The following is a 26,021-nucleotide window of genomic DNA, read 5'->3' as shown; positions in this document are numbered from 1 at the left end:
GATACATTTTTTTGGATAAATTCACATTATCACATGTTGATGACTCATGGTATATTATTCACAGTAACATTATTATTTAAGAAATTTATTAACACATGAGTACATAAAAGTTGTGATACTGCTAATGGCTCTTCGACCATTGTGATAAGAACGTCCCATATGACAGCTGCCAACTATAAGGGATATTTTAAACTGCGCTTCCCCAAGGGATATTTGCTAAATGCTTGCCAAAACGTATGCAACATTCAGTAAACTAAAGGAATTTAATTATATTTAAATTAATAATAAATAGCAAATTATGTTTTAATAGCTCAATTCGTCTAGGCAAACTTCAAATTATTTCATAATATGTTTTATCATTAGATCTATCTTTTCTTCTTATTTCAAAAGCTTTTGTATATTAGAGATAAGCTGTAATATTTCTAAATACTTTTTGCATACAAAGCCGATTCATTGCTACAATATTTTCTTTGCAATTCCGTGAAATAATTTCTAGTGCACGTGCTACGCTTGCAGTTCTACCAGGACCGGCTTGAAACGTCAAAAGCCAAACACCGTGCCGAAAAGGTATTTTCTGCACTCGCGACACCACCACGTTGCTTTAATAATGGCAGGAAGAGGTACACATGATAATAATAGGTAAATTAAACGAAGTCTTTTAAATAATAAAAACAGCATAGATTTTTGTGTGGAATGATTCCTACTGCCGGCTGGCTGCCATGGCAATGCTGTGTGATCGAATTGTGCTCCAAGATCGGGCGCAGTCAGCGTAAAAGTGCGTTGGTCGGAACACCGCTTCCTACAGCGACACTCGTGGTGGTGTCTTCCGATTATGCTGAGTGTTGTAAAGCCAAATCGCCACGGTGATGATGATGGGGGTGGGTGGATGGGTGGTCCATGGTGGTAACTTGGGTTTCCGCTAGTAGGTAGTATATCTCATCTAAGCCCATTTTCGAAGGAACTATTTGAACATTCAACAAAAGAATTGCGAGAAAAGTTCTGGTTATCTGTCAAACTCGTTAGTCCATAGTGGGCCTCGCCAGAAGTGGTGCTTCCATCGAACTTGTCCAAAGGTACAGTGTCGGAATTGTTACAATAGAACGACGTCAATATCTACGCCGGCAAAGAATGCATCATATCGGAACGGACAACAGTTGACTAAACTGTGTGCTGCTTGTGGATTAGACAGGAAGTCAAAAGCGGCACCAAGAGGTCTGAAAACAAAAAATACAATTGACTAAAAATAGCAGACCACGGTCATCATACCGGGCAGCAAAAGAACCAACACCATTAGCCGGGACCGGTCTTGTGAAGGATGTTTGCAGGAAACGCTTTCGAGAAGTGGTATTCGATGTTTAGAAGCGAGTACTATCGCAAATAGAGCTCAGTTTATTCAAAAGACCGGTTTAACGCCCTATGATACTATGGACCAAAGCGATTCTAGTGGAACAATCGAAAAAGACCGTATACTAACGAGTTCTGATTACTCTTCTTCTTCTTCTTATGTTCTTGTTTTATTGTTTCATCACATACTTATGGCAAAGTATATTTTCTATCCAACAGATATGGAGGAGAGCGGCCCCGTAAACCGCTACCGACGGAGCCTCCGTACCTTGCGTACGTTGGCAACTTACCCCATGGAATAGTACAGGGTGACATCAATGCCATTTTTAAGGACTATGCGGTGAAGAGCGTTCGTTTGGTGAAGGATAAGGAAACGGACGTATTTAAAGGCTTTTGCTATGTCGAATTTGACACCCTGGATGACCTGGAGAAGGTGCTGCTGCTAGATGGCATGATTGTGTTAAATGAACGACCGGAACCGCTGCGGATTGACGTTGCCGAGCAGAAGAAAAATGATAGGTATGTATTGCCATTGATAATGTATAAAATTGGATTCTTAGGAATATTTTTGGATCTAGTTTTTATCATTCAAAATGATTTATCATGTCATGGAAATATTTTCAATTTGCTAAAATTATTTTTATTGCTCTGGGTTAATCTATCCCACATATCTCGATATCATTTTAATCCAACAACTGATAACACACTGCTGCCTTTTTTTCGTGGCATGCAATTTCTTACAATCTTTTATGACTACATAGCATACTTAACATGTGCAGTATTCTATTAAAATACTCTGTCATACCATCAACATGTAGTTCAAATGCATTAATTAAATTTATCTTTCCAAACAGGGGCGGATTTAACAAACGAGGTGGCCAGCAAAATCGCGGTGGTCCCGGTGGACCAAGCGGTGGAGGTGGCGGCGGTGGCTACAATCGTGGCGGTCCTAATCAAATGAACAATCGCCCAATTAGCAGTGGAGGTCTGGACAGGAACTACGGTAATGATAACTACGGCAGAAACGATTACGATAGAAACCGCGGTGGACGTTCCAATAATTATAACGGTAAAGTTGATCAGAAAAAGTTTACAAAATTACGATCTTTTCAAAACATTCTTTTTTGCTCCTTGGAATGTGTTGTAGAAATAGTGAACCCCGCATGGTAGTAGTGTTGCACTTATCGTAAATTTGTTACATCGCCTCAACCTAGCCAATCTGGTATAGACAGTAAAGCTTATCGTAAATTCCTTTTGCTTCATGGCACCAAAAACTATTACTTTCGTAAACCGATGCATCACTCTTGTGCACAACTGATTTCTATTATTATTTCGTTTCGCCTGGCTATTGGACAAGTGCGCCATTTGTAATATTTGATATTTCATTTTCCGGAATCATCGCTCATCGATGGGGATGCCAAACTTCGAGTAGATCGGGCACCTAACCGAGGGAGGTACGGAAACTTTGGTGACGATCGCGACGGAGGTGGCCGAGACGAATGGGGCCGTGACGGTCCTGACCGTGATGGACGTGGCGGTGGCGGTCGCTATAACGATCGTGACGGCGGCTATGGGCGCGGTGGTGATGATGGGAATCGATATGGGAACTACGGTCGCAGTAGTAATCAATATCGCGACAACGATCGGAGAAAAGACTCATCCTCGCAACACTATCCACCACCTTCCAATCCAAATCTGAACATGGAAGAACGGCCCCGGCTCAAACTGGCCCCGCGCTCAGTGAACGCCCCGCTAAATTCGCTAGCGGAAACGAAGCAGGCCGCGGCCATCTTTGGCAACGCACGACCGCGCGAGGAAAAGATCGGCCCAGACCTTGCGCGGAAGCATGCCAACAGTGTTGGCAGTGAGGGCAGCAGCGGTGGTGACGGCGGTGGAGGTAGTGCTTCGTCTAGTGCGGCCGTCGATAATTAAGAGTAATTCATGGAACAGTAAAAAAAAACACACACACACATACGCGCACTTTAATGATGAGATGCTGATTAGGCCGGTAGGAATATGATAAGATGGCGGCTCCTATTGTTTAAGTTCGCATTTTCTTCGCTCTGGTAAGCGCAAGCACTGGTCTTATCCGGAGTTTTCAATTTCTGTGTCCATGCGTGCTATTTTTTCCTTTTTCCGAGTTGAAAACTGTGTGCGTTTTCCGTTCTTATTGTTTGTTTCAACTATATAGGTACCGTTTCAGTTTGTACACTTCCTGATAGTTGTGTATGTATAAAATGTATCATTAACACAGTATAATCGCAGGATACTTGGTTAGCTGCGATCAGGAACATCATATGGTTTTCCCAAAGCGCTTATGAAACTGGCTTGCGTAAAAGTAAGCGAAAGCTGTATTAAAATTCCATTTGTGATTCGTTCTATTTTCGCTTCCTTCAAATGTATAGCACAGCAAGAAGGAAGAGGTTAATATTTTGTAATGCCTATTTCTCTCGTCACAAGTTCATCATCTTTCTTAGAAAAATAATACACTATCTAAGACAACAAGCTATTACGACTTATCTTGATCACCCCGGTGGGTTCTACACCTATCTTGATTGCCCCGTGCACAGTTGCCGTCGTCGAAATCCAAATAATTGCAGATTACTATGTGCGAATTCCAATAAATGACAGTTCAACAGCAAAGAAATGTTAATATAGTAATACTCACGTGACTTGATTAACCGCAAAAGGTATGGAAGAAGAAATGCATTATTTCATAGGTATTGTTGGTCGAAGCTCGTACTAATCGATCGAACTGAACAACTGACTAATGTAATGATGGCTGCTGACGTGCTGAGCAGAATTAACGATAACGGATGCAAGAAATTGTAGCACGGTCACAAATATTCTTGACAGCCATGCTCAAGCATGGTCATGTATTAGGCTTATGTTGAAAGCAATAGGAAAACAAGCATTAGACATTCGAAATGCTATGACTAAATCATCGTAAATGCATCGATAACAGAAAAAACGAGTGCATAACCTAAGGCAACAAAACATACCATAATCCAGGAAATGAAACAGTTACACCACTTTCACGCTCACAGTTGCATCGATAGCGCAGCAAAAGTCAGGGGATGCTATTACAGATAGTTAAAGATAATTTATATTCTTTTATTTGTAAGCTTTTTTCTACAAATAATAACAGCATCTAATGGAGAGACAAAGTGAAAAAATACAAATAATAAAGATAATAACATTAATATAACTATGTAATACGCTAAAGGTAATGAATTAATAGTACAGCTCGCGAGGTGCATTCGGCCCTTGGGTATCAAAAAAAAACATAATAAAACAAAAGGAAAGCAAAATATGAAACCGAAAGCAGTAAAACACAAGATCATTAGTTGACTGTTCACATTGAATGAAAAAAAAACACTGGACTTATGTAATTATAAAAAAATATCGTGCATACAACCCATATTTTAAAGTAAGAGACACAGCTGCAGTAAAACAAAGCTAATAGTTTGATTGTTGCGGACCTCTTTCTTCATAACAAACTAGGATGTTTTGAATTAGATTTACGTTGACTAACAAGAGCAAATTGTTGTGCTTTGCGTTGCTGTTGCTCACTCATGTTTAGAGAAGCTACTTTTATAGCCTAGTAGTTGGCATACTTCAGGATTTTAAAATCAGGCTACTTGTTTTCATATGCACGGAACAATTAATTCTCTTTAGACAGCAACATAAATGATTGAACATTGAACTACGTCTGAAGAGATAAACCAGCAAAAGAGAAACGCGCAAAGTGAAAGATAAGACGAACCAGAGCGAAAACAAAATGCAATGACGACAAACAAATAAGGAGCAAAATCTCAGCACCACGCAGAAGCAATCTAAGGAAAACCGTCGCTTCGTCTATTAAAAATAATTCCAAATGTTTAAATAGGCGTCGATAACAGCATAACGACGTTGAATGTTGCGTTCGTTGTGTTGAGTTATTTGAGAGTTATTATTTTTCCTTTCGTTTTCATTACAACTGTATTTTAATTTTTTTTTATTTGTTTGACTTTCATTTTGTATGACATTGTCTACGCAATGTCTAGGTTGTATTCGTATGATGTACCATTTTTTCTGGAAAATAAAGAAACCTGGTAAAAAATAATACAAAAAATACCAGCCGAAAGTGTGGACATTGAAGTATGTTTGGATAAGGTAAGCTTTTTTCTGCAGTAAATGTACCTTGAAGCTTGTAACTCTCAACATGTAACAGCGACACAGGGAACTTTAGGAACTTAAACATCTCAAGTCTCTGTATTCTTCAATTGCTCATTGATGGTTGTCTAATGTTCTAATTGAATAATAAATAAGTTAATTAGGAATTCCAACACATTAGCAATCCTGTATGCTAATCATAAGTATTTTCGTAAACATTTAAAGGGTCTAGAATTTTGAATACAGATTTACCGTATCATCCTGATTTAACTCACCTTACATGTTCCGATCAGTTAAACTAGGCCAATGAATCAATTAAAATTACTAGCTTCGTAGGTTTTAATTGCATGTGAATCATGTAAACTTGTAATCAAACAAAGTATAACAAATGAAATGCATAAACAGTTTCAAAAAAGCTATTATAAGAAAGTACTAAAAAGAATCGAAAAAAGTGAAAAATGTAACGAAAATGAAGAAAAACTACATAATACTAGTAACACGAGAGAAGGAATCATAAAAAGCATTTGTGGAAGATGTAAAAATGAATTGAAATACTGTTAGTAGCACTCTTTAAAATAAGTATTGTGTATTGCTACAAAAAGAAAACAAAACAAACAACAAAAAGAAAACAAAGACTAAATAACAATCCTAAATACGATCACTATTCAAAGCTGATTAGTACTGGTAACAAAAGAACCTCTGAGAATTGACAAGAAATTGACAAAACATCAATAAAGTAATTAGAAAAAATAAATGAATGAACAGACTTTGATTTTTCTTTTGTGCGTAGTTTCAAATCTGATTGTTCCATGTTACACGAATGTTTTGATCTTCGACGGGCTAGAATATTGCTAAATGTCTTGAGAACATTAAAATTTGATTATTCGCTGTTCTGGTTTTTTTGCTTACATTCTCCTTTGATGGTTCTTTCAATTTCCAATGTTTAAAAGTTCTTTTTATGCATTGTGGGCTTTCAATTGTTCAGGAGTTCACTTTTATTGATTTAAAATTTATAGACATAGGTTTTTTGCGATAAACGCTTAATCCAAATAGCCCATGTCAATGGCATGGCGAAACATGTCGGTTAGACGCCGCCGTCCAGCTTGAGTGGCGATGGGACGTAGAATCCAAATCACTTCAATTGGTATCTCCTCATCGCCAGTAATTTTATCCAAATCGGGAACTTCGGACTCTTCCAGCAGCGAGAAGGGTATCGACTCGATGCCCATTCCACAACCGAACCGTGCGTATTGTTGCAATTCTTTCAATAGCTCCGAGTACGGAAATACCACATCGGGATCGGAGCCGAGGTCTCGCAACATCTCTGCCATTCCACCATAGTATGCATCCAGTAGATCTTGATAGTGAGCCTCGCGTAACTCCTGGCTGGTGCAGGAGTAAATGAAAAATGATATGTCTAGAACTGGGGAGCTGTACCGGGCCAACTGAAAGTCGATCACGCGCATGGCGGGCGTGCTATCGTGAAACATGAAATTTGGCATCCAGCAGTCGCCATGATTGATAACCGAGTTCTGGTTGCGCGTTTGCGTTAAGTAGACCATGTGGTCGTACAGATCGCAATCGAAAAATTTGTTTACCCTGCGCTCAAGGTCCGTTCCCGGAAATTCTTTAGCAATGGCGTCCCGGGAGATGTCGATTTGCACCTTCATGAAGTTGTTATACCACGATTTGAGCCGAGCGGCATAGTACGTTTCTTCTACATGCTGGTGAGCGATCTCATGGAAACGCTCCGGTTCCTGCTCTTTCATGGCTAGCGACAGCGCATGGAAGCGACCGAGGGTTCGCATGCAGCGTTGACAGTCCTCCAATCCTACTCCTGTGATCCTACACATAAATGACGAGCGTAGACACATATTTATGGGACATATCCTCATCGAAGCTACGCAATATCAAAACTTACCTCGAAGCCGTGCGGTAGCCATATTGACCGAGATCGTCCATTGCGATGAAATCGTTCACACCATCCGTGTACGCCACAAAGCACCTAGAATATCCAAAATGGAAAAGTTCATGGAAAAGCTCTCAGATTTTGCAAAGATTAATTACCCGTTGACATCTTTAAACGGATTTTTCGGTTTACGCGAATCCTGAAAACGATACAGCTCCTTCAGCACGACATTGTAGAAGTTGGCCTCGTTGCGAAAGAAGTCCGCCGACCGAAACGTTTTGCGACGCCCAACGTTCTTTGGGATGGTTTTTACAACAACATTCACTATGAACGGCTCCTGTCCTGGTTCGTTCGGTTCACCGGTCAGTTGAATTCGATACAATTCGCTGAGATAGGCGTCGCCTTTCGCGAAATTAGTTTCCGGAAACTTCCAGCTTATACACCGCTTACCGCCCGCATTCTGAATGATCTCATCGAGCGTAGCTTCAGTAAATTTGGCTGAAATGTCGCTCAGTTTTGACGATGGTTTCGGATTTTCCATGATTCCTTTCCGAGATTCTATGTAGCGGAGATGGATAAAACTCTGCGCCACCTATCGTTAGGCGTCGGTTTCCTACAGTAATAAGGCACACAACGAGTCACGATGCGTGTGAAGTGATTTGCAGCGTTATCGCCCCTTATCGGAACTGTTACAAATGGGTTTCTATGAAGTGTGGCCGTTGCTGAGTCCAGACTACAATTGATCAATTACTAAAGCGTGATGTATGGATTCGAGTAGCGACTGCTTCACATCTACCAACCGTAAGCTATCACAATGTGAGACGCATCAGCAGTAATTTGAAGTTCTGCCAATCATTGGATCAGAATTGAACAATTTAATGTTGCCAACTCACATGCACTGTGGAAGATAAGAGATGATGGAGGCGCACGATAGCTAGAGCTGAAAAGTAGGATATAAAAAAATATGCCCGTGGAATCAGATGTCACGAACACTGTAGCTGTCGTAACTTAAGATGAAAAAAAAAATGCATGCCGGTTTTACCACGTATGCTTCACCGGGCGTAAAAAAATCGTTATATTGGCGGTGTGTAGGTGAGCACGCGCACTATTTATGTTTAAGGAGCATAGCGGCATGCTTCCGAAATTTGCGTAGCATGAGCAAGATTAAATGAATTCATTTGCACTTTCCCTACACATACATTTATCCGCATTTATAACACTATTGTGAATATTCTAAGGCACTTCGCATAATAACGTGCCAGTTAGCCTATCGTGATTGATATAGCTGCATCGGTCGAATACAATCGAGCTTCTAACGTTCGATTTGTATGCTTCGTTCAGTAAATAACCAAAGCAAGTGTGAAAATCGTACCTTGACAAAAGGGTGTAAAATAGGCCAGCATAAATCTATGTTATGTATGCGTCATGCTACCCGTCAACGTCTTTGACACATGGCAGCCTGTTGCGTGCACGATGAGACCCGCTTCGATCCCTGCTCAATCTCAATCCGTACGTATGAACGGAAAAACACAAATCTCGCTCCCAACTCGGAGGGAGCGAGCATTTGCCGGTTCTATGTTGCGTATGTTTTCTCGCGATTCACATTTGGGTTGTGATTCGGCTCCCCTGTAGAATCAACCGTGATTTGTTCGCTCCCGTGCGGATTCACAACATTCGATCTACGATCGATAGTTGGTTGCTTTTTGGCGTGGTGATACAGTGGCCCTTGAATCGATACGCGTAAGTTTTGTGCTGTTAGTTTGTGCTGTGTTGCGACGGATCCAATCGCATAAAATATGTTCTCTTTACGTAAAACCATTCTCTTTACGAGAAGCAAACAAGTTGGATAGTTAATGTGATAAGTGATCGATGCCGCTGACCTGCAAAATCCACGATCGCCTGTCGCTTCGTGCAATCAATTGGGTGACGGATGAAATTAACGACCGACATATAAAGTCATCGTGGGCAATCGAAGAAAAATACAACCTTTGGCTTATAATTTTCAATAGAGAGATGACAAATATTTCTCTTCCAAAGCCAGCATAATCATAGCAATTTATTTAAACTATAAAGAAAATCTCATTAAACAAATCATCACACAATTGTTCTAATCTTCTTCGAAAGCAGCGTTCTTCCGGTTTATCATTCAGAGAAATGATTAATGCACAGAAAGCTACTAGTGCGACACTATTGAGTGTGAATAGAATATATTTGGAATGCATGCTCCTCCATCTAGCGATGTTCATGACCTCTCGCCTTGAGGCGTGTTCGGATTAACAGGCACAAGCACAGCACCTACGTGCGTTCGTTGCGTAAGACAGAAAGAACTTTTATGATTTCTATGCTTCACGTTCTTCGGCGATCGGACAGACACTGCTAGTGGCACGTGAAACGATCAGCATGATCCCTTTAAATTCGGTGGCTAATTGATAGTGTAAATCAATAGAATGATAACGTTACAAAATAACATGCTGCATAGCAAATTGACGAAATCTATCCATTATGCGTGATGGATTTTTTGTTCGTTTCGGGAATAGGACGTTTGAGCAAAACAAGAAACCTTTAATCTTGTTTAGCGACAAGGCTTAAATTTCGCGCTGACCCTACTCCACGTGCTCGCCATGCTGGCTATTGATTTAACTGAAAGGAGACAAAAAACTACCGTTTGGCATCCCAGTTATAATAATCAAGCAGTATCAATCGTGTCTACTTCACTCTTTAAGTAGCTATTTCGTAAATATAACGATTCTGTGCTGTGATTCCTGCAAAACCGTTTCTTATTCCATTCCATTTCGAATAAACGGTCAGTTTTACTTGTTAATGATAGACACAGTTCACTGCTCAAGCTTGTGTTCTTATTGGATTATCAACTTTTGTGACTCGATTGGAAGTGGCTATTGATAGCATAGGAAGCCCATTGCATCATTTCAACATGGTAAGATTCGCATGAGCTATTGGTAGAATCGTATAGGATTTATAGAATGCCACAGTGTTGTGTGTTTAGTCGATTGCAATAGTTCAACGAAGAGGTTAAATTATTTCTTTATTATATGGAACCTAATCTGCTGCAACATTGGACCTAATCTGTTGCAATTCTCGCACTTTCTGTGTGTTTTGCCTGCCATTGTTTGGGTCAAAATTCACGCCTTGCAATATTTGTGATTCTCTGAACCTTATATGAAAAATTACCGTTTCTTATTCATTGTTGTAAGTTTCTTTGTCTTTCGACAACATTAAATTCATAAACCTGCGTTATCTTCATCGCTTGATAGCGACAGTATAAAAAATCAACATTATTCAAAGTAAATTGCAATGAGGGTGAAATCGTCGTAGACCAGCAGAAGACATTTCAGAGAGGATGAGTTCTTGAGGCTTAACCGACTCGTTGATAGGGCGGCATTTAGTCATCTGGATCGAGTTCAGCTTATCAGTTGACCGTCCAATTGCTAAACATAGCTGAGCTTGAGATGTGAGATGGGAGAATTCTTTGCCATCTTTAGTCATAACTTCGCGCTGCTAACGTAAAGATGTTCAGTGTCCACTAGTAGTTCGTCCAATGTAGTGCAATAGATACTGATGAAGAATTACTTACCACCTTTAATTGACCTTTGTCAGGGACAACGCTAAGTGGCAGCAAAGATAGGTGTGGCAGGTGTCCGGAATGAGGGTTTCTTTTTACAACTATCGCATTTATGTGTACTCGCAAAACAGAAATCAAAACTTTCTATTTTTTCTGCGGAAATAGCGCCAAGGACGCTTCTTCAAAAATTAGCGAATTATGGAAGCATCCATTTTATCAGCTTGAGCAGGGACAGTGTGGCATTGATGAGTTTCCGATTACTTCCGTTTTTAATAGCATTAGTTCACTTTGCGGTCACACAAACTGCCGGATGTTGAATATTGCGCATTTACGAGCTGCTCTGTGGCGTTGATTTCGCAGGTTACAACTATCAGTTTTGACTTCCCGATACTGGGGGCTTACGAGCAGAGCACAATATCGTGCGTTTTCAGTGCGTGTCTTGCACGGGTTGGAGATAGAGTACAATTTCAGAGGGCATATGCATCGGTGACACCCTACCAGTTTGGTGTACTGTGCCAAAGCGTGTCACTAATGGACGAAAGCGTCAGTTACAAGTGTGCGGTGAATGTGCCTTACCACGGTGCTGCTGTGTCTGGTGCATCAGTGTTTTAGTGGTTCTCCGGGCCAGCAGCATAACCCCACGAGGAGGTTGATCGAGTTAGTGTTCTATCGTTTTCCACGTGTTCACGCGCCGCAGCGACGATGGACAGCTCCTCCAAACCAGTGAAGAAAAACCCGCGCAAAGGGGCCTTCTGCCTGTCACAACTGTTCTTCGGCTGGTTACTTCCGCTGTTCTATCGTGGTTCGCGACGCGGCCTCGGTAAGGACGATTTGACAAAGTGCCTGAAAGCGGACCGATCCGAGGATCTCGGCGATGAGCTGGAAGAGTAAGTACCCGGTTTTGTTTTGTGTCAAGGTTATTCAACTCGCTCGAATCAAGCACCATGTAATCATATGTGTCTACGCTGTACTAGTGACCTACTGTGCGCGATCAAACAAACGGACGATATTTATTCGTCCAGACACGTTCATTTATGCGCTATTTTACGATCATTCAATAAATGAGCTGTTCATTTCGCTTTCTTTTGGGGTTTACTATGTTACTACCGTTTTTCTAGTCGTGCTTTGGCTTTTGTTTTGAATTTCATTAAATAAACTGTGAGAAAAGTGAAAGGGAGATTACCATGTAATATTTAAAAGCCTTGTCCTTTCATTACTTACATATTAGATAACACTGTTCACTCTAACTCTACATATAACGTATTGGAAACCCTAATCGCGTTGTACCAATATACGAAACGTAAATATCAATTGTAATCAATTATCTTTGGTTATTCAAATGAGAAAAATGAGATTAAAAGAATGTGGAGCTAAATAAATTACCAGGGTACATCACAATATTTTGGCTAGTGTATTGTGCTTGTCTCTTCCAAACGACTATTTTACGAGACTTTTATCTGCAGATGCAAGGGTAGGCCAGAATAATCAAGGTTTTATCAACGAAATTTATACCATCGCGTCGCTGACCTTAGTCATGTCTACGATAAGCTGCGTCTAGCTAGTGCTGTTCCGGAAGGCTAACAATAATCTCTGCTTTTCATCGTCATCACTAACCTGGGATAACATGTTTAGCCTTATTATATGACTTTGGTTCTAGACTAGTATGGAGGAAGTAGTATGGAGTAACATTTTACAAATAAAAGTTATATTGAAAAAAAACCAGCAAAAGAACTACCGCAGTGCAGATCTCCTGCTTGTGAGTCCATGATCAACATAACGCATTTGGCAAGCGTATTAAATTAATAGAACCTGTATTCGTCTCACCACCAGTCCAATGGAGGATGAGAATTTTAACTGTTCGGCGTTGATGAAACCTGTTTTTGACTGTTCACACGAAATATATCAACACGTTTTTGTATCTCTTCTATTAGTACTAGTAGTTCGTATTAGTACTAACGTTCCATAAGTAGAGAAGGAAAAGTATTTAGTCTAGCTGAACTTCATAAATTTATTATCATTCATAAGGTTTTACGCCGCCGTTAAATTGATGTTAGCAATCTTTGTAGTGTGTAAGCCAATTTCGTTGTAAGGATCGCTAGGAGGGTTGCAGTATTCGACAAAAGGAAATGAAATCAACCTTGGTCGACCTTTTCCCATGGCGAGACCATCAATCAAAACCCACGTAGCAATTGTTCTGCTCTCGATCGTATCGTTTCTATGTGATCAGAAAACGTTGATCATTTTGGCTGCAAGAATGATATTTCAACCGGCGGCAACGCAACCTGATCTGGAAGTAGAACGTAACGATGCTGGCAACATCGAACTAGATCGATGCTATGCCGATGATTATGGTGCGTTTACAGATTGTGTAAGCAATGTTTGATCTCAACAGGAAAAAAAAAACAATCTAGCAAGGAAACCAATCAACACGTATCGTTTGATGATGTCACACAAAAAGAGTTCCGACATTGGTTGCATCAGATGCATTGGAACGCAACGCGGAAATCATAATTCACTTCGTTGATACCGAGAGTTTAAAGCACTCTGCAGATTATACGGCTTGTGTTATCTCACGGATGCATACGTTGTTTTATTTTATTTCTTTTCGTATTTTCTTTTCATGTTTCCGTCACAAACGCTCGATGCCATCCTCAGACAATGGGAAAAGGAAGTGTCCCAGGCTCGTATCGCATCCCGCGAACCGAAGCTGCGCAATGCCCTGTTTCGAACGTTTTACAAACAATGTCTGTTCGATGGGTTTCTTATTTTTCTTTTCGTCCTCATAAAGTAGGTATTTAGAATTCTGTTGTTTTACAATTAAGTTAAGACCTCTTATTCGGGTTCCTACCGATAGAACCATTCTACCGGTAGTGCTGGCGCAGTTACTTGTGCAATTTCAGGAACCAACGAATTCCACCCACCTTGCAGTGGTGGATTTGCATAATGCGGAAATCAGCACGTTACCGCCGCTTGCGATGCCACTGATGATGCTTCCAAAAACAACGCAATCGCATCTCGAGAACCTCATATTCGACGAGACGGCCATGATTAACAAACGACGCCGTAAGCGCAAGATTAGCACGGACGACAGTCCTCCGGCACCGGGCAATAGCATCGGTGGCCGTAAGCCAAATGTTGGTCTGGCAGGTAGGTTGATGGTGTACTAAAAATGTGTAGTCTTTCGAACTAATCAATTCCAGTTTAAAACAACAACGAACATTTTGTGATACGCACTGAGCAACGTTAAAAAATCTTCTATCGGGAGTGATAAAAGGGCCAGGATAATGATGATTTAAGAAAAGTAACTACAATGCGGGTTTTTTTTGGAGAAAGAGTGATCGTAAAAGATGTTAGTATACTTCCTTTTCTTTTGGTATGATACCAGAGAATGAAATGATAGCGCATTGGACCGTTATGAAATATTATATAGTTATATAACCATCATTCATACGTTCTTTCGGATCTCGTCCTGTAAATAGTAAACATTTCAACCGAGAGACAGCGGCCATTGAATACACGTGTTATCAATAATGCAAATGTATGGGCATGTCGAAAAAAATGAGACATAATGCTTGAGGAATGTTCCATTCATTGATATTTTCCCCACAATTCTTGTCTATGTTTATGGCATCTTATCAACAGTATGATGTAAAAAAACTAACAAATTACAGCTGATTTGCATTTGAATCATATTTTGCCTTCCGATGTGTTTTAGATGATACGCTCCTAGCGACGGATCTAGCCTACGAAGGCGTATCACTCGATGCCGACACGACAATAGTTGCCCCGAATCAAACACTTATCGATGATTTGTCCGACTTCCTACATCATGCCTGGAATGATGCCTTTTGGCTTTCTGGGTTGCTGGTATTGCTGACGCTGTTGGGTTGCTTCTGCTGTCACCATTCGGATCTGCGACAGCGATTGGTGGGAGCTCGCATGCGTATCGCAAGTTGTTCATTGATCTATCGAAAGACACTGCGCATGTCGAAGAAGGCGGCTGGACAGACACCTGCTGGCTACATGATCAACCTGCTGTCCAATGATGTGAGCCGGTTGGACTACGGGTTCATATACATGCACTACGTTTGGGTACTGCCGTTTCAGGTGAGCAATTGAAGCGTTCAGGCGAGCACGTATGTACGGATGACTGCAATGTGATTTCAGGCATGTTTTACTTGTTACCTCATCTGGCGCCGAGTGCAATGGGCAGCAGTGGTCGGTGTAGTTGGACTACTCGTCAAAACTATCCCCGTACAGACTGGACTGAGCCGGTTGAGCTCGATCATTCGGATGCGTGTGGCTAAGAAGACGGATCAACGTGTCGGTATCATGAATGAACTGATCCAGGGCATTCAAGTAATCAAGATGTACGCGTGGGAGAAACCGTTTCATAAGGTCGTTTCCATCGCGCGCAAAAAAGAAGTACGCCAAATTCGATGGGCATCGTACATTCGCGGTATCTACCTTAGCACGATGGTGTTCACCGAACGCTCGACACTGTTTCTTGCGATAGCGTGCTGTGTGATCGAGGGTCGTTCCATTACGGCCGATATCGTCTTTCCGATGGCTCAGTTTTTCAACATACTTCAGCTGACGGCTGCCATCTTCTATCCGCTCGCAGTGTCGCTTGGTGCCGAAGCTCTCGTGTCGATAGAACGCATAGAAGAGTTTCTGGCGCTACAGGAACACGATCCTTCCCCGCAGTCCACCACGCATGGGCTGCAGCGAAACCTTAACGATCTGCACCTCACGGAGGATCCGAAAGAACCTGCGCTTGAGCTGAAAAACGTAACGGCCAGCTGGGAGGAGACGGCAGCTAAAACGTTGAAGGATATAAGTGTAAAAATCGACACTGGGAAGCTACTGGCGGTAATCGGACCAGTTGGAGCGGGTAAGAGCTCCTTGCTACAGATGCTGCTAGGCGAGCTTCCTATTCAGAATGGCACGGCGATAATCAACGGAGACGTGTCGTATGGCTCTCAGGAACCGTGGCTGTTCACCGGTACTGTGCGGAACAACATTCTGTTCGGTTTGCCTTACGATCGTCACCGGTATCAGGCGGTAGTACGGCACTGTGCCCTGGCAACCGATTTCCAGCAACTTCCGGATGGAGACAGAACTGTGGTTGGCGAGCGTGGCACCTCACTATCTGGGGGACAGCGAGCTCGAGTAAGCTTGGCGCGAGCTGTGTATAACAATGCATCCATATATTTGCTGGACGATCCGCTCAGTGCCGTCGACGCTCACGTTGGGAAGCATCTGTTCGATGAGGTGATGGGTCCAAGGGGTTTCTTGGCTCAAAAACAGAAGGCAACACGTGTCCTAGTAACACATCAAGTGCATTTCCTAAAGGAGGCCGATTGGATTGTGATCATAGAAGGAGGAAAAATTGTTACACAGGGCACGTACACTGAGCTAGCCAACGGTAAGGTCGACTTCGGAAAGCTGCTCAACTCCGGTGCTTCGGAAGCGGGTTCAACGGAAGAAAGCGTACTTAATTCAGAAATACCGGAAGATGAGATTCCGTTCATCGATGGGGTGACACTGGATGGGTACAAGCTATTGAAAGGAAGCTCAGTTTCACTACGCGGCGTGACACCAAGCTCGTGTGCGGTTAGTAGGAGAAAGCACAAGTAACATATAACAGCAATTAATACACGTTTATCAATCTTCGCATTCACAGTCCAGTGTGGCGGAAAATCTTGGTCGTCAAGTGGGCGAAGACCAGGCTGAGGGAAGCATTTCTTGGCGCATTTGGGCGACATATTTCTTATCCGGAGGCAACATTCTGATGTTGCTGTTCACATTTTTCATGCTAGTTTTCTCGCAAGCGATAGTTAGCGGATCGGATTATTTTGTAACGTACTGGACACGCCAAGAGGAGCTACGACTGGTAGATGAGCAATCCGTAAGCACGTCTACGGTTGATTTTCTGTACTCATATGGAGTGATCATTATTGGAGTGGTGTTATTCACTATTTTCCGAGGTTATTTGTTTTTCAACATCTGCATGAAGGCGTCCCGTAATCTACATGATCGTATGTTTGCACGCATCTTGACCGCCCCAATGCGGTTCTTCGACACGAACCCTTCCGGACGAATTTTGAATCGCTTTTCAAAGGACATGGGTGCGATCGATGAGCTCCTGCCCAAAGCAATGATTGAAGCAATTCAAATTTTGCTAGTTATGAGCGGGATCTTGACGATGATCACCATTGTGAATCCGCTGTTGCTGTTGCCCTTGCTAGGAGCAGTGTTGCTATACGCAATTGCCCTCAAGCTATATTTGAGACCAATTCAGGATTTAAAACGATTAGAAGGCATCAGTAAGTAAATTCAGATATGCATTTAAACTCTATTGAGATATTTTTTCTATCGATCTTTTAGCTCGTAGTCCGGTCTTTTCGCATCTTTCCGCGACCCTGACTGGCTTATCGACCATACGCGCGAGCAGTATACAGGAAAAAATTCGAGAAGAATTCGACGATCTACAGAATGTCCACTCAGCAGTTTGGCAGCTTACCATGGCAAGTAATGCAGCTCTAGGGCTATGGCTTGATTGTATCAGCACAGCATTTGTAGGATGTGTAACGTTTAGCTTCATTGTGCTGCATCAAGGTAATGTATAAATGAAAAGTCAGATATTTCTTATCTAACAGATCTCCTTGTTTGCAGACACTTTTAGTGCCAATGTTGGCTTGGCCATATCTCAGGCCCTCATTCTAACCGGTATGGTGCAGTATGGAATTCGACAGACTACAGAATCAATTCAGCAGATGACGGCGGTCGAACGCGTCGTACAGTACACGGAAATCCCCTGTGAAACTGACCCACCGAAAGTGCCTCCTGGCGACTGGCCATGGAAAGGACAAATTCAGTTCCACAACATGTCTCTCTGCTATGAACCAGATGCTCCGCCAGTATTGAAGAATCTGGAGCTCGTCATAGAGCCCACGTGGAAAGTTGGAATCGTTGGCCGTACTGGGGCTGGGAAATCGTCCCTAATTGGGGCGCTCTTTCGATTGGCACGGATCGATGGGCGCATTATGGTCGATGGTATCGACACGGGCGTTATTTCGCTTGAAGCATTGCGCTCGAAAATATCGATCATTCCCCAGGATCCTGTACTGTTCAGTGCAACCATTCGGTACAACTTAGATCCGTTCAGTTTGTACGACGATGACATGCTATGGCGGGCAATTGGTGAGGTAGAACTGCGTTCGGCCATTAGCGGTCTTGATTTTATGGTGACTGAAGGAGGTACTAACTTTAGCGTCGGGCAGCGACAGTTAATCTGCCTAGCTCGAGCTATATTGCGAAACAATAAGATCTTAGTGCTGGATGAAGCAACTGCCAACGTAGATCCACAGTAAGAATCAACACAGCATTTTAGTGAGTCTCAAGAACGTTGCAAATTTATTTGTTTTTTTTTTACTATTTGCTTAGGACTGATGCATTGATTCAGAAAACTATCCGAGAGAAATTCAAACACTGCACTGTGCTAACGGTTGCTCATCGTCTGCACACAGTGATGGATTCCGATCGAATTCTAGTGATGGATGCCGGCATGGCTCGAGAGTTCGAAACGCCGCATGCGCTACTACAGCAGGAAGGAAGCATTTTGAGGGAAATGGTGGAAGCAACTGGAACATCCGAATCGGAATTTCTCAAACGCATTGCAGCGGATACTTATGGACGAATGGACCCCAATCGACATCTTATGAAAGGCATGCCAAATCCGTGGCGTTTTGGCAAAGAAGTACAGGAATAATTAGTGCACTATTCAAAGAACAACTTCCGTAAAGTCGTTTATTCGCAAGAAAACACATGTGCTTTACTACTGCCATTTTTAAACGACACTGTATAAAAGTGAAATGAAACAAATCATGCATCACTGAGTTAATCAAATTGTGGAGGGTACGATTGAGATTGTTTAAGATATTCAATGTGGTATTTTGAATGCTTTTGCAACGTGTCTCAGATTTTCATTATTTTAAGTTTACTCTTAATATTATTAATAATACTTGACCTTTAGAGATGCTATCATCTTATAAATAAACGAAGTTTAAGGGTGGTTATACAGACATTTTTGGTATTGTAGCTTTGATGACGAAGATGAAATATATTCCGAAATAAAGATACTAATGTAATATCATTAGATTCAATATGCGCTTCAAAATTGTATCCAATGCAGCGTTGAAATTGCTGTTGTGTTCTACTTAAAAGCTCTATGACTTTTCCGTTGTGCTCAAATTGAATAAGAAAATATCGCCCGCGTTTCCTGACATATGCCACATTCTTGACGTGGTTAATGACATTTGGTTTATTTGTTTGTTAGAACAGTTTGAATCTATGTCGCAGACGATTTCCTTATCTACGAATGTAGTCTCTTGTACTTTATCCAACACTCGCGTTAAAGTAGAAACATGAGATTGCTTATAGTGGCCGTTGTGATTCATGTGCTGTTTTTGTTATCCATTTTCTACATACATTTTCAATCTCCTATTCTTAAAGATTTGCCGGTTGGTGGAGAGCACGATCAACCACCCGCTGATAGGTGAGTATAACTATTCTGGAATATGGCTAGAATTAATTGTTTCTACGTTTTGTAGATTAGTTCTCTTCATCGGTGATGGCTTGAGAGCCGAGTCCTTTCTGAAATACGATTTAAATCGTACTAGTTTTCTCCGAAACATCCTTCTTACAGAAGGTGTGTTTGGAATTTCTAGTACTCGTGTTCCTACCGAATCGCGGCCAGGTCATGCAGCATTGCTTGGAGGTAAGACATGTGGGTAGACACAAACGCCAGTATTATCTTAAATTAGGTTAAATTGTTTTCTTATTCACATTACTTGCAAGGTGTATACGAAGACCCGAGCGCCGTTTTTCGAGGATGGAAAGAAAATCCGGTAGAATTTGATTCAGTGCTGAATCGTTCTAGCACGAGCTATAGTTGGGGCAGCCCGGATATCGTCAATATGTTCTCCCGAGGCGCTACGCAAGGACGTGTCCATGTGGCAGCTTACGATAGTAACGATGAAAGTTTTGCTCAGTCCGCCAACACCTCTTTGCTGGACATCTGGGTGTTTGACCGGGTTCGACAGTTTCTATCCAAAGAGGATACCATACGTGATGTTTTTTCGCGTAAAAAAGTAATTTTATTTCTTCATCTATTGGGTTTAGATACCGCCGGACACGTACACAAACCTCATTCGACGTGAGTACCAAGGAGAAGGTCATGTGCGAGTATTTATCTGCATAAAGTATTCGCTTTTCGCATTTTTGAAGACTCTTTACAGAAAATTTAATTATCGTGGATGAAGGCATTAAATCAATCGTCCAACTTGTAGAACAAGTGTCCCAGAACGATAGGCGTACTGCATTTATTTTCACATCGGATCACGGAATGACTGATCAAGGATCTCATGGTTCAGGCCATCCGCTAGAAACGGAAACTCCTTTTCTTGCTTGGGGAGCAGGATTCAACCATGCTGCCAATGGTTTTCCAGTTGTAGAGTATGGAAATTTGCCTTTAATTCATTATGTGGCTTGATTTGTTCTATTGGAGTACTAAGATTTGTTTTCCATCAAAAGGGACGTTTTGGCGTTAGGTGATAAGAAAATTCCGATACATTACTTGAATCAAGCAGATGTGGCTCCTCTCATTTCGGCTGTACTCGGTATTAGTGTGCCAAAGAATAACTTAGGAAAATTACCTCGATCGCTGCTAAGTGTTTCGGAGGTGAGTTAAACTCTGGTCTGATGCTCTGGTGAACAAACTAAATATTTTCAAACATATTAACTCAGGAGTATGCTGCCTGGGCCATGAAAAATAATGCAGATCAACTATTAGCTCAATACAACCGTTGGCAACGGGAATCGGAAGGAAAAATGTTGCAATGGCTTACAAGCACAAAGCAAACCAGTTTCAAGATTTTGATTGAAGCTCTACAATCAGAGATATCCAGTGCAACATTGCGCAAACAATACAGTGATGTGGTAAGACAAATTAATTTGCTTAGTCTTATGTATAAACTGGCGATTCAATGATCAGATTATTGGAATTTTTTCAGCAAACTTTATGTAAAATGCTAATGGATACAACTTTAAGTGCCATCGAATACTTTCAAAGCTACTACAAGCCACATCTGTTTGTTGCACTTACTCTGACAATGTTAGGTTGGTTACTGCTGCTTGCCAAAGAAACGTTTTCTGTTAATGCTGGTACTCACCTTTCAGCTTATCATCTTCGTAACAGTCGTTCGGTTGCAACAATAGCAATGTTAATCGCAGTATTAGTTGTGGCTTTCAACATCGGTGAGATCTTTTTGATACAGAAAGCTTTTGTTGATGTCTAATATGGATGCGTAATTAATTTAATTTTTTTACAGTACAAAACACGCCCGTGATAGTAGTTTTATATTTTGTGATCCCTATAGCACTTTGGGGTTTCATAGGAACACGCTGGAGAAAATACGTGCTATTAGTGCGAGGCAAGTCGGGGATGTACTTTGCAGGTTTCGTGGTGGCTGTTGAGTTTTTGGTAGGTTTAACATGCAACAACTTTCACTTTTATTTCAAACCAATAGAACCGTTTTAATCATAGGTGTTAGCGTTCATGGATCGTCGCTTATTGGCACTTTTGCTTTGGATTCATTGTTTCCTTGTGGTTAAACCGTTATTCAATAACAAAAACAAATTGATGATACTGCGATGGATAATCTGCAATGGCCTATTGTCTGGGTTTTTTCTGATCCCAACTATAGGACGTGATAATTCAAGCTTTTTACTACTGTAAGTATGTTGCAATGTTCATTACTTTTTAAAACACTAACCAACAACTGTGAATAACTTTGTTTTAGGAGCTTTTCAGTGATCGTTTGGACTGTAATCAATATAACTTCTATTTATAAAACTAAACATGGGTTCGTCTTCAAAAGTACCATGCTTTTGATACACTTATTACAGCCGATAAATTTACTTGTTTTGATAAATTTCATCGAAGGATCGAAACATATTCCAATGATATGCAGATCTTTATGCTGGATGTTCTCAGGTAATGTTAAAAGCATCCTGATGTTAAATATTCTCTAGCTACATTTTGTTTTTTTTAACAGCTTTTGGATTATTACTACCATTTTTCACATCAACATGCATTCAGGATCGAGTGTGGGCATTATTTAATGGCCTAAGCGCCCCCTACATGATGCTTTCGCTATCTTATGAACCACTTTTTTTGTTATGTTTTTGTTACACATTGTACGTATGGTTGCAGTTGGAAAACATCGCATCTAATAAAACAATTAAGGTGAGTACGAATTTATTCAGCTAATCCCAAAATAACCCAAATCAATGTATTTTAAGTAAATTTTAACCAACAATTTTTTTCGACGTTTTACTGCAGCTAAATGCTTTTTATTTTTCGACGTCATTACATACAGAAGGAACTATCGGTTTCGATAATACACGTCGTACGTTTGGATTCGTAAGTACCGACTGCAAATGGGGATCAACTAATTGAACTACACCTACCTAAAAGCCGTAATATTTACAGATGCTTTTTCTCCTGACCTCATTTTTTGGTACGGGTAATTTGGCGACGGTCAGTTCATTTGACCCTAATTGGGTTCGTTGCTTTGTGGCCACTTTCTCTCCGTTTACCATGATGGCGTTGATCCTTCTCAAGCTGCTAATACCTGTGATACTTCTGGTATGCGTGTTGAGAGCAATGGTTATAGTATGCTCGGTAAGCGCTTTAAAAAAATCAGATTAAATTCAAATTGAATTGAAAATGTATTCGTTTACTACTTTCTATTCCTAGGTGCACAAGACGAAACTTTTCAATCTCACGTTGATTGTATGTGATTGGATGTGTTTAAATTATTTCTTCCTCGTGCGAAACCAAGGCTCATGGATGGATATTGGCTCGTCCATTTCACACTTCGTGATCCTGGAATGTACCACGATTTTGGTGATAATGTTTTATGAACTGGCTCGCATCGTGACTGAAGTGTCTTTAACTACCAGATCTTCCAGAAGCGAGGAACATTCAGCTTCTTCACAACGTTTGCCTTTCGTTACAGTTTCTAATAAAGAGAGAATCGAGTAATCATAGAAAGTTTGTGTAGTAGTTTTGGATGGCATTTTGAACAACATGATCAGGAAAGTTCAATATCCAATCCCGTAGTGTTTTCTATGTTTTCCACAATCAATTGATTCTTGTGACTTTTCCGATGCTGTGTGGCAGCACTGCTCTTGGTGAATTTTTTTCCGCAAATATCACAGGCATACGGTTTTTCACCACTGTGAATTCGATGATGCGACGCTAGATCGCCCTGCTGTGAAAACCGTTGTTCGCATACTACACAAGCATATGGTTTTTCTCCCGTATGTGTTCTCATGTGGAGCTGAAGAAGAAAAACTCGAGCAAACGCTCGACTACAGATTGTGCAGACGTGGGGTTTTTCCTTCGTATGCTGTAACATATGTACCTTTAGATTGCTGCTCTCAGCGAACCGCTTATTGCATATCTGACAAGCATATGGCTTGTTTCCAGAGTGCCTCCGCTCGTGTAAATCTACTCCTGCTAATGTTTTAAAGCGCTTGGCACAATAGTTACAGGCAAATGGTCTCTCGCCGGTGTGCGTGCGTTCATGAGTTGCTAGCGCAGATTGAGAAACAAACGGTTTATTACAGTATGGACAAATGAAAGATTTTCTCCGCTGAAAAAAGTTTGAATCCTGTGGTTCCTGATCGAAAGATGACTTTACAACACGATGTTCAGAGCCACGTTGGCACATTGTTTGATGTTTCAACAAAATCTGTTCACTGCGGGACACAAATGATTGTATTGTAGAGAAATCGTATTAAACCACAGACAATCTCATAACCAATTGCAATATTTACCTGTTGAAAATTTTTAAACATTCCTGGCATGCTAAAATATTATGTGATTGTAGATGGCGAGCATAGTTTTTAGCCTTTACAAAACTAGCGCCACATTGGTCACAGTTGTGCTTAAAATCGTATAATTTTCCACTAATAACCTTTGAATTTCTTTCGTCATCACTGCCCAAGAAGTCCAAGTTGTTGTAATCCCCCAACGAATCGGTTGGTGTCTGAGCTTTGGTATGGTTTTGATTGAAAATTTCTGCATACAGTTCATTGTTGACGCTGATTTCAGTCATCTCCTTTATGCTGGATGCATCTTCATTATCTAATGTATTACTTTCGTATTCTAACGTGTCTTCTTGAGCTACATCGAAACAAACATGTTTGGCCGTAAGGAGTTTGTTTTTGCGGTTAAGCAACAATACATCATTGTCTATACTTGTGGGATCTGCTGCCATGAATGATGTTGTATGAACGTCTTCTGCAAAATGTCTTATTTCCCCTATAGATTGGTCCTCGACCATCGAATGTTCTACAAGCATTCCGCAATCGGATCCTGTTGAAACTAGGACATATGATACATCTTCCTCGCTTGGATCGGCAACGTGTTCGTTATCTTCTATCATGCTTGCATTGCTCTCTTGTGGATTATCCACTATGAGATTCATTAACAAATCGTTCGTTTTTCGACATCGCAGGACAAACCGTTCTGCTATCGCCAAATCATTTAAACAATTTCCGCAGATATGTTTGGAGAAGGCATCGTCTTCCAATATCTTTGAAATAAGAAAGCTAAATTTAGTTTGATGCGCAGATCAAATTATCTCCATTTTTAGCGTACGTACCGTAATAGCACCGTTACGAACTATTAGTTCGTTTATTTTCATATTGAATTCGTCCAGTATATCAAAAACATACACCATATCATTATCCTCCATCAAGCAACAGCGACAAGCCGTAGACAGCATTATATCTTGCGCCATGGTTGGCTCGAAAAAACTAAGCACTCTGAATATTTACCGCACTTTTAAATAGGTCAAACCTATAATCTTCAGCTTTAATTCATATGAAGAATAGTGTTATTTAACTTCATAAACCAACAAATGTAGGTAAAGGTAAAAGTTGAATGTCTCCATCGTTTGTTTTGTTATCGTTGCAGTTTGTTTTGCGTCTATTCCTTTCGAGCTCTGACAATTGTACCAAGTAAATGTCAATATAAAATGGTTTGAAGTTTGAAAGAACAACAAACGTTCTTAATCGACACAACGGAAAGTTTGCATTGAAAAACAGCGATTGATGGTGAAAATGGAAGACATGCGTAATAATCTAAACAAAGCCGAAATGGAAATACATCAGGATGAGGTGAAGCTTGAACTGCTAAAGTATTATAAAACGTCGCTTATTATTGGCTTGCTCAAGCAACCGGATGCTCCAATATCGATTGAAAACCGAGCATTACTTGCAATATATAAGTACGATGGTGACATACCTTTAGGTGAGCATTTATTCTTCATTGTACTGCTGTTACAGAAAATGCTGCCATTTAACACCTTACAGGACTAGATCATATTCGGAACATTGATACAAATTATCACGAGCGTCTAGCGATTAGTAAGTATGTCGAATCTAGGATTCTGGAACAAGTGCGACCGTTTGTAGAGAAAGCAAAGCGATTTACTGGAGGCAATTTGGAGCAACTAGCTGCTTCACAATATCAGAAACAGTATGATAACCTACACAATGATGTAGAACGACAACAACTTTTGAAGAATCTTGCCCTGTTGAAAGTTCGCAAACTTCAGCTTATGAAAGCATGTGCAGAAATTCGTACTGGACCATACCAACGAAACAACGTCGATTTGAAACATGTTGAGGCTCGATACTTACAAACGAAATCTGAGTAAGTAGCCATGCGTAAAGCGATCGGAGTTATTTTCAACATCACTAACACGTTTTTATCCGAACAGGTTGCTACAGAAGTTGTCAACGAACGAAATCCTTAGCTGCACTTCGCATACTGTCAAGGCAATTAAGGACGTTAAGACAAACATTAATTCATTGTTAGGTAATAGTGATTAAGCCCACTTCAATACGTTTATATCAATAAATCAATTTAGTTGTAGAAAAAATAATAAGCAG

At 40.9% G+C, this 26,021-nt stretch overlaps 6 protein-coding genes across 6 annotated transcripts; 4 read left to right on the top strand and 2 right to left on the bottom strand.

Moving 5' to 3' along the window:
- The first annotated feature begins 607 nt into the window (after nt 1-607).
- Nucleotides 608-6,199, top strand: LOC128720670 (eukaryotic translation initiation factor 4H-like). Its single transcript, XM_053814355.1, has 4 exons — nt 608-639; nt 1,564-1,863; nt 2,199-2,347; nt 2,777-6,199. The coding sequence occupies exons 1-4, from the start codon at nt 608-610 to the stop codon at nt 3,274-3,276; spliced, it is 981 nt and encodes a 326-aa protein (XP_053670330.1). The 3' UTR covers nt 3,277-6,199.
- A 277-nt stretch (nt 6,200-6,476) lies between these two features.
- On the bottom strand, nt 6,477-8,077 carry LOC128730941 (uncharacterized). The gene is made up of 3 exons (XM_053824032.1): nt 7,567-8,077; nt 7,421-7,504; nt 6,477-7,344 (listed from the first exon to the last, which is right to left on the bottom strand). Exons 1-3 carry the CDS (start codon nt 7,947-7,949, stop codon nt 6,540-6,542), a joined length of 1,272 nt encoding a protein of 423 aa, XP_053680007.1. The 5' UTR covers nt 7,950-8,077; the 3' UTR covers nt 6,477-6,539.
- A 3,613-nt stretch (nt 8,078-11,690) lies between these two features.
- LOC128721398 (ATP-binding cassette sub-family C member 4-like) lies at nt 11,691-18,830 on the top strand. The gene is made up of 9 exons (XM_053815150.1): nt 11,691-11,875; nt 13,644-13,775; nt 13,843-14,135; nt 14,704-15,095; nt 15,156-16,583; nt 16,675-17,317; nt 17,379-17,609; nt 17,667-18,360; nt 18,438-18,830. Exons 1-9 carry the CDS (start codon nt 11,691-11,693, stop codon nt 18,760-18,762), a joined length of 4,323 nt encoding a protein of 1,440 aa, XP_053671125.1. The 3' UTR covers nt 18,763-18,830.
- Nucleotides 18,831-19,417: 587 nt separating this feature from the next.
- On the top strand, nt 19,418-23,100 carry LOC128730432 (GPI ethanolamine phosphate transferase 1). Its single transcript, XM_053823477.1, has 14 exons — nt 19,418-19,548; nt 19,604-19,770; nt 19,851-20,208; nt 20,280-20,507; nt 20,586-20,733; nt 20,799-20,990; nt 21,065-21,308; nt 21,383-21,534; nt 21,598-21,785; nt 21,854-22,047; nt 22,109-22,299; nt 22,396-22,476; nt 22,546-22,737; nt 22,813-23,100. Exons 1-14 carry the CDS (start codon nt 19,418-19,420, stop codon nt 23,098-23,100), a joined length of 2,754 nt encoding a protein of 917 aa, XP_053679452.1.
- Nucleotides 23,101-23,149: 49 nt separating this feature from the next.
- On the bottom strand, nt 23,150-24,865 carry LOC128721392 (zinc finger protein 436-like). The gene is made up of 3 exons (XM_053815143.1): nt 24,728-24,865; nt 23,898-24,658; nt 23,150-23,819 (listed from the first exon to the last, which is right to left on the bottom strand). Exons 1-3 carry the CDS (start codon nt 24,863-24,865, stop codon nt 23,150-23,152), a joined length of 1,569 nt encoding a protein of 522 aa, XP_053671118.1.
- Nucleotides 24,866-25,187: 322 nt separating this feature from the next.
- Nucleotides 25,188-25,961, top strand: LOC128721388 (augmin complex subunit dgt2). Its single transcript, XM_053815138.1, has 3 exons — nt 25,188-25,377; nt 25,440-25,782; nt 25,850-25,961. The coding sequence occupies exons 1-3, from the start codon at nt 25,188-25,190 to the stop codon at nt 25,959-25,961; spliced, it is 645 nt and encodes a 214-aa protein (XP_053671113.1).
- Nucleotides 25,962-26,021: the final 60 nt, after the last annotated feature.

The sequence above is a fragment of the Anopheles nili genome, chromosome 2 (genome assembly GCF_943737925.1).
Source record: "Anopheles nili chromosome 2, idAnoNiliSN_F5_01, whole genome shotgun sequence".
NCBI classification, from domain to species: Eukaryota; Metazoa; Arthropoda; class Insecta; order Diptera; family Culicidae; genus Anopheles; species Anopheles nili.
The sequence above is the reverse complement of the archived record's forward strand: the minus strand, read 5'-3'. Positions and strand labels throughout refer to the sequence as shown.

Coding starts and splice junctions, on each gene's coding strand:
- LOC128720670 (XM_053814355.1), top strand. CDS start 608: ATGGCAGGAAGAGGTACACATGATAATAATAG. Junction 1,864..2,198: donor GAGCAGAAGAAAAATGATAG/GTATGTATTGCC, acceptor CTTTCCAAACAG/GGGCGGATTTAACAAACGAG. Junction 2,348..2,776: donor AGGTCTGGACAGGAACTACG/GTAATGATAACT, acceptor AACTTCGAGTAG/ATCGGGCACCTAACCGAGGG.
- LOC128730941 (XM_053824032.1), bottom strand. CDS start 7,949: ATGGAAAATCCGAAACCATCGTCAAAACTGAGCGACATTTCAGCCAAA. Junction 7,505..7,566: donor CCGTTTAAAGATGTCAACGG/GTAATTAATCTT, acceptor TGGATATTCTAG/GTGCTTTGTGGCGTACACGG. Junction 7,345..7,420: donor GGCTACCGCACGGCTTCGAG/GTAAGTTTTGAT, acceptor ATTTATGTGTAG/GATCACAGGAGTAGGATTGG.
- LOC128721398 (XM_053815150.1), top strand. CDS start 11,691: ATGGACAGCTCCTCCAAACCAGTGAAGAAAAACCCGCGCAAAGGGGCC. Junction 11,876..13,643: donor CTCGGCGATGAGCTGGAAGA/GTAAGTACCCGG, acceptor TGCCATCCTCAG/ACAATGGGAAAAGGAAGTGT. Junction 13,776..13,842: donor TTTCTTTTCGTCCTCATAAA/GTAGGTATTTAG, acceptor TCCTACCGATAG/AACCATTCTACCGGTAGTGC.
- LOC128730432 (XM_053823477.1), top strand. CDS start 19,418: ATGAGATTGCTTATAGTGGCCGTTGTGATTCATGTGCTGTTTTTGTTA. Junction 19,771..19,850: donor TCATGCAGCATTGCTTGGAG/GTAAGACATGTG, acceptor ATTACTTGCAAG/GTGTATACGAAGACCCGAGC. Junction 22,738..22,812: donor CAATGGTTATAGTATGCTCG/GTAAGCGCTTTA, acceptor TTCTATTCCTAG/GTGCACAAGACGAAACTTTT.
- LOC128721392 (XM_053815143.1), bottom strand. CDS start 24,865: ATGGCGCAAGATATAATGCTGTCTACGGCTTGTCGCTGTTGCTTGATG. Junction 24,659..24,727: donor TTCGTAACGGTGCTATTACG/GTACGTACGCTA, acceptor CTTATTTCAAAG/ATATTGGAAGACGATGCCTT. Junction 23,820..23,897: donor TGTTTAAAAATTTTCAACAG/GTAAATATTGCA, acceptor TGTGTCCCGCAG/TGAACAGATTTTGTTGAAAC.
- LOC128721388 (XM_053815138.1), top strand. CDS start 25,188: ATGGAAGACATGCGTAATAATCTAAACAAAGCCGAAATGGAAATACAT. Junction 25,378..25,439: donor CGATGGTGACATACCTTTAG/GTGAGCATTTAT, acceptor AACACCTTACAG/GACTAGATCATATTCGGAAC. Junction 25,783..25,849: donor TACTTACAAACGAAATCTGA/GTAAGTAGCCAT, acceptor TTATCCGAACAG/GTTGCTACAGAAGTTGTCAA.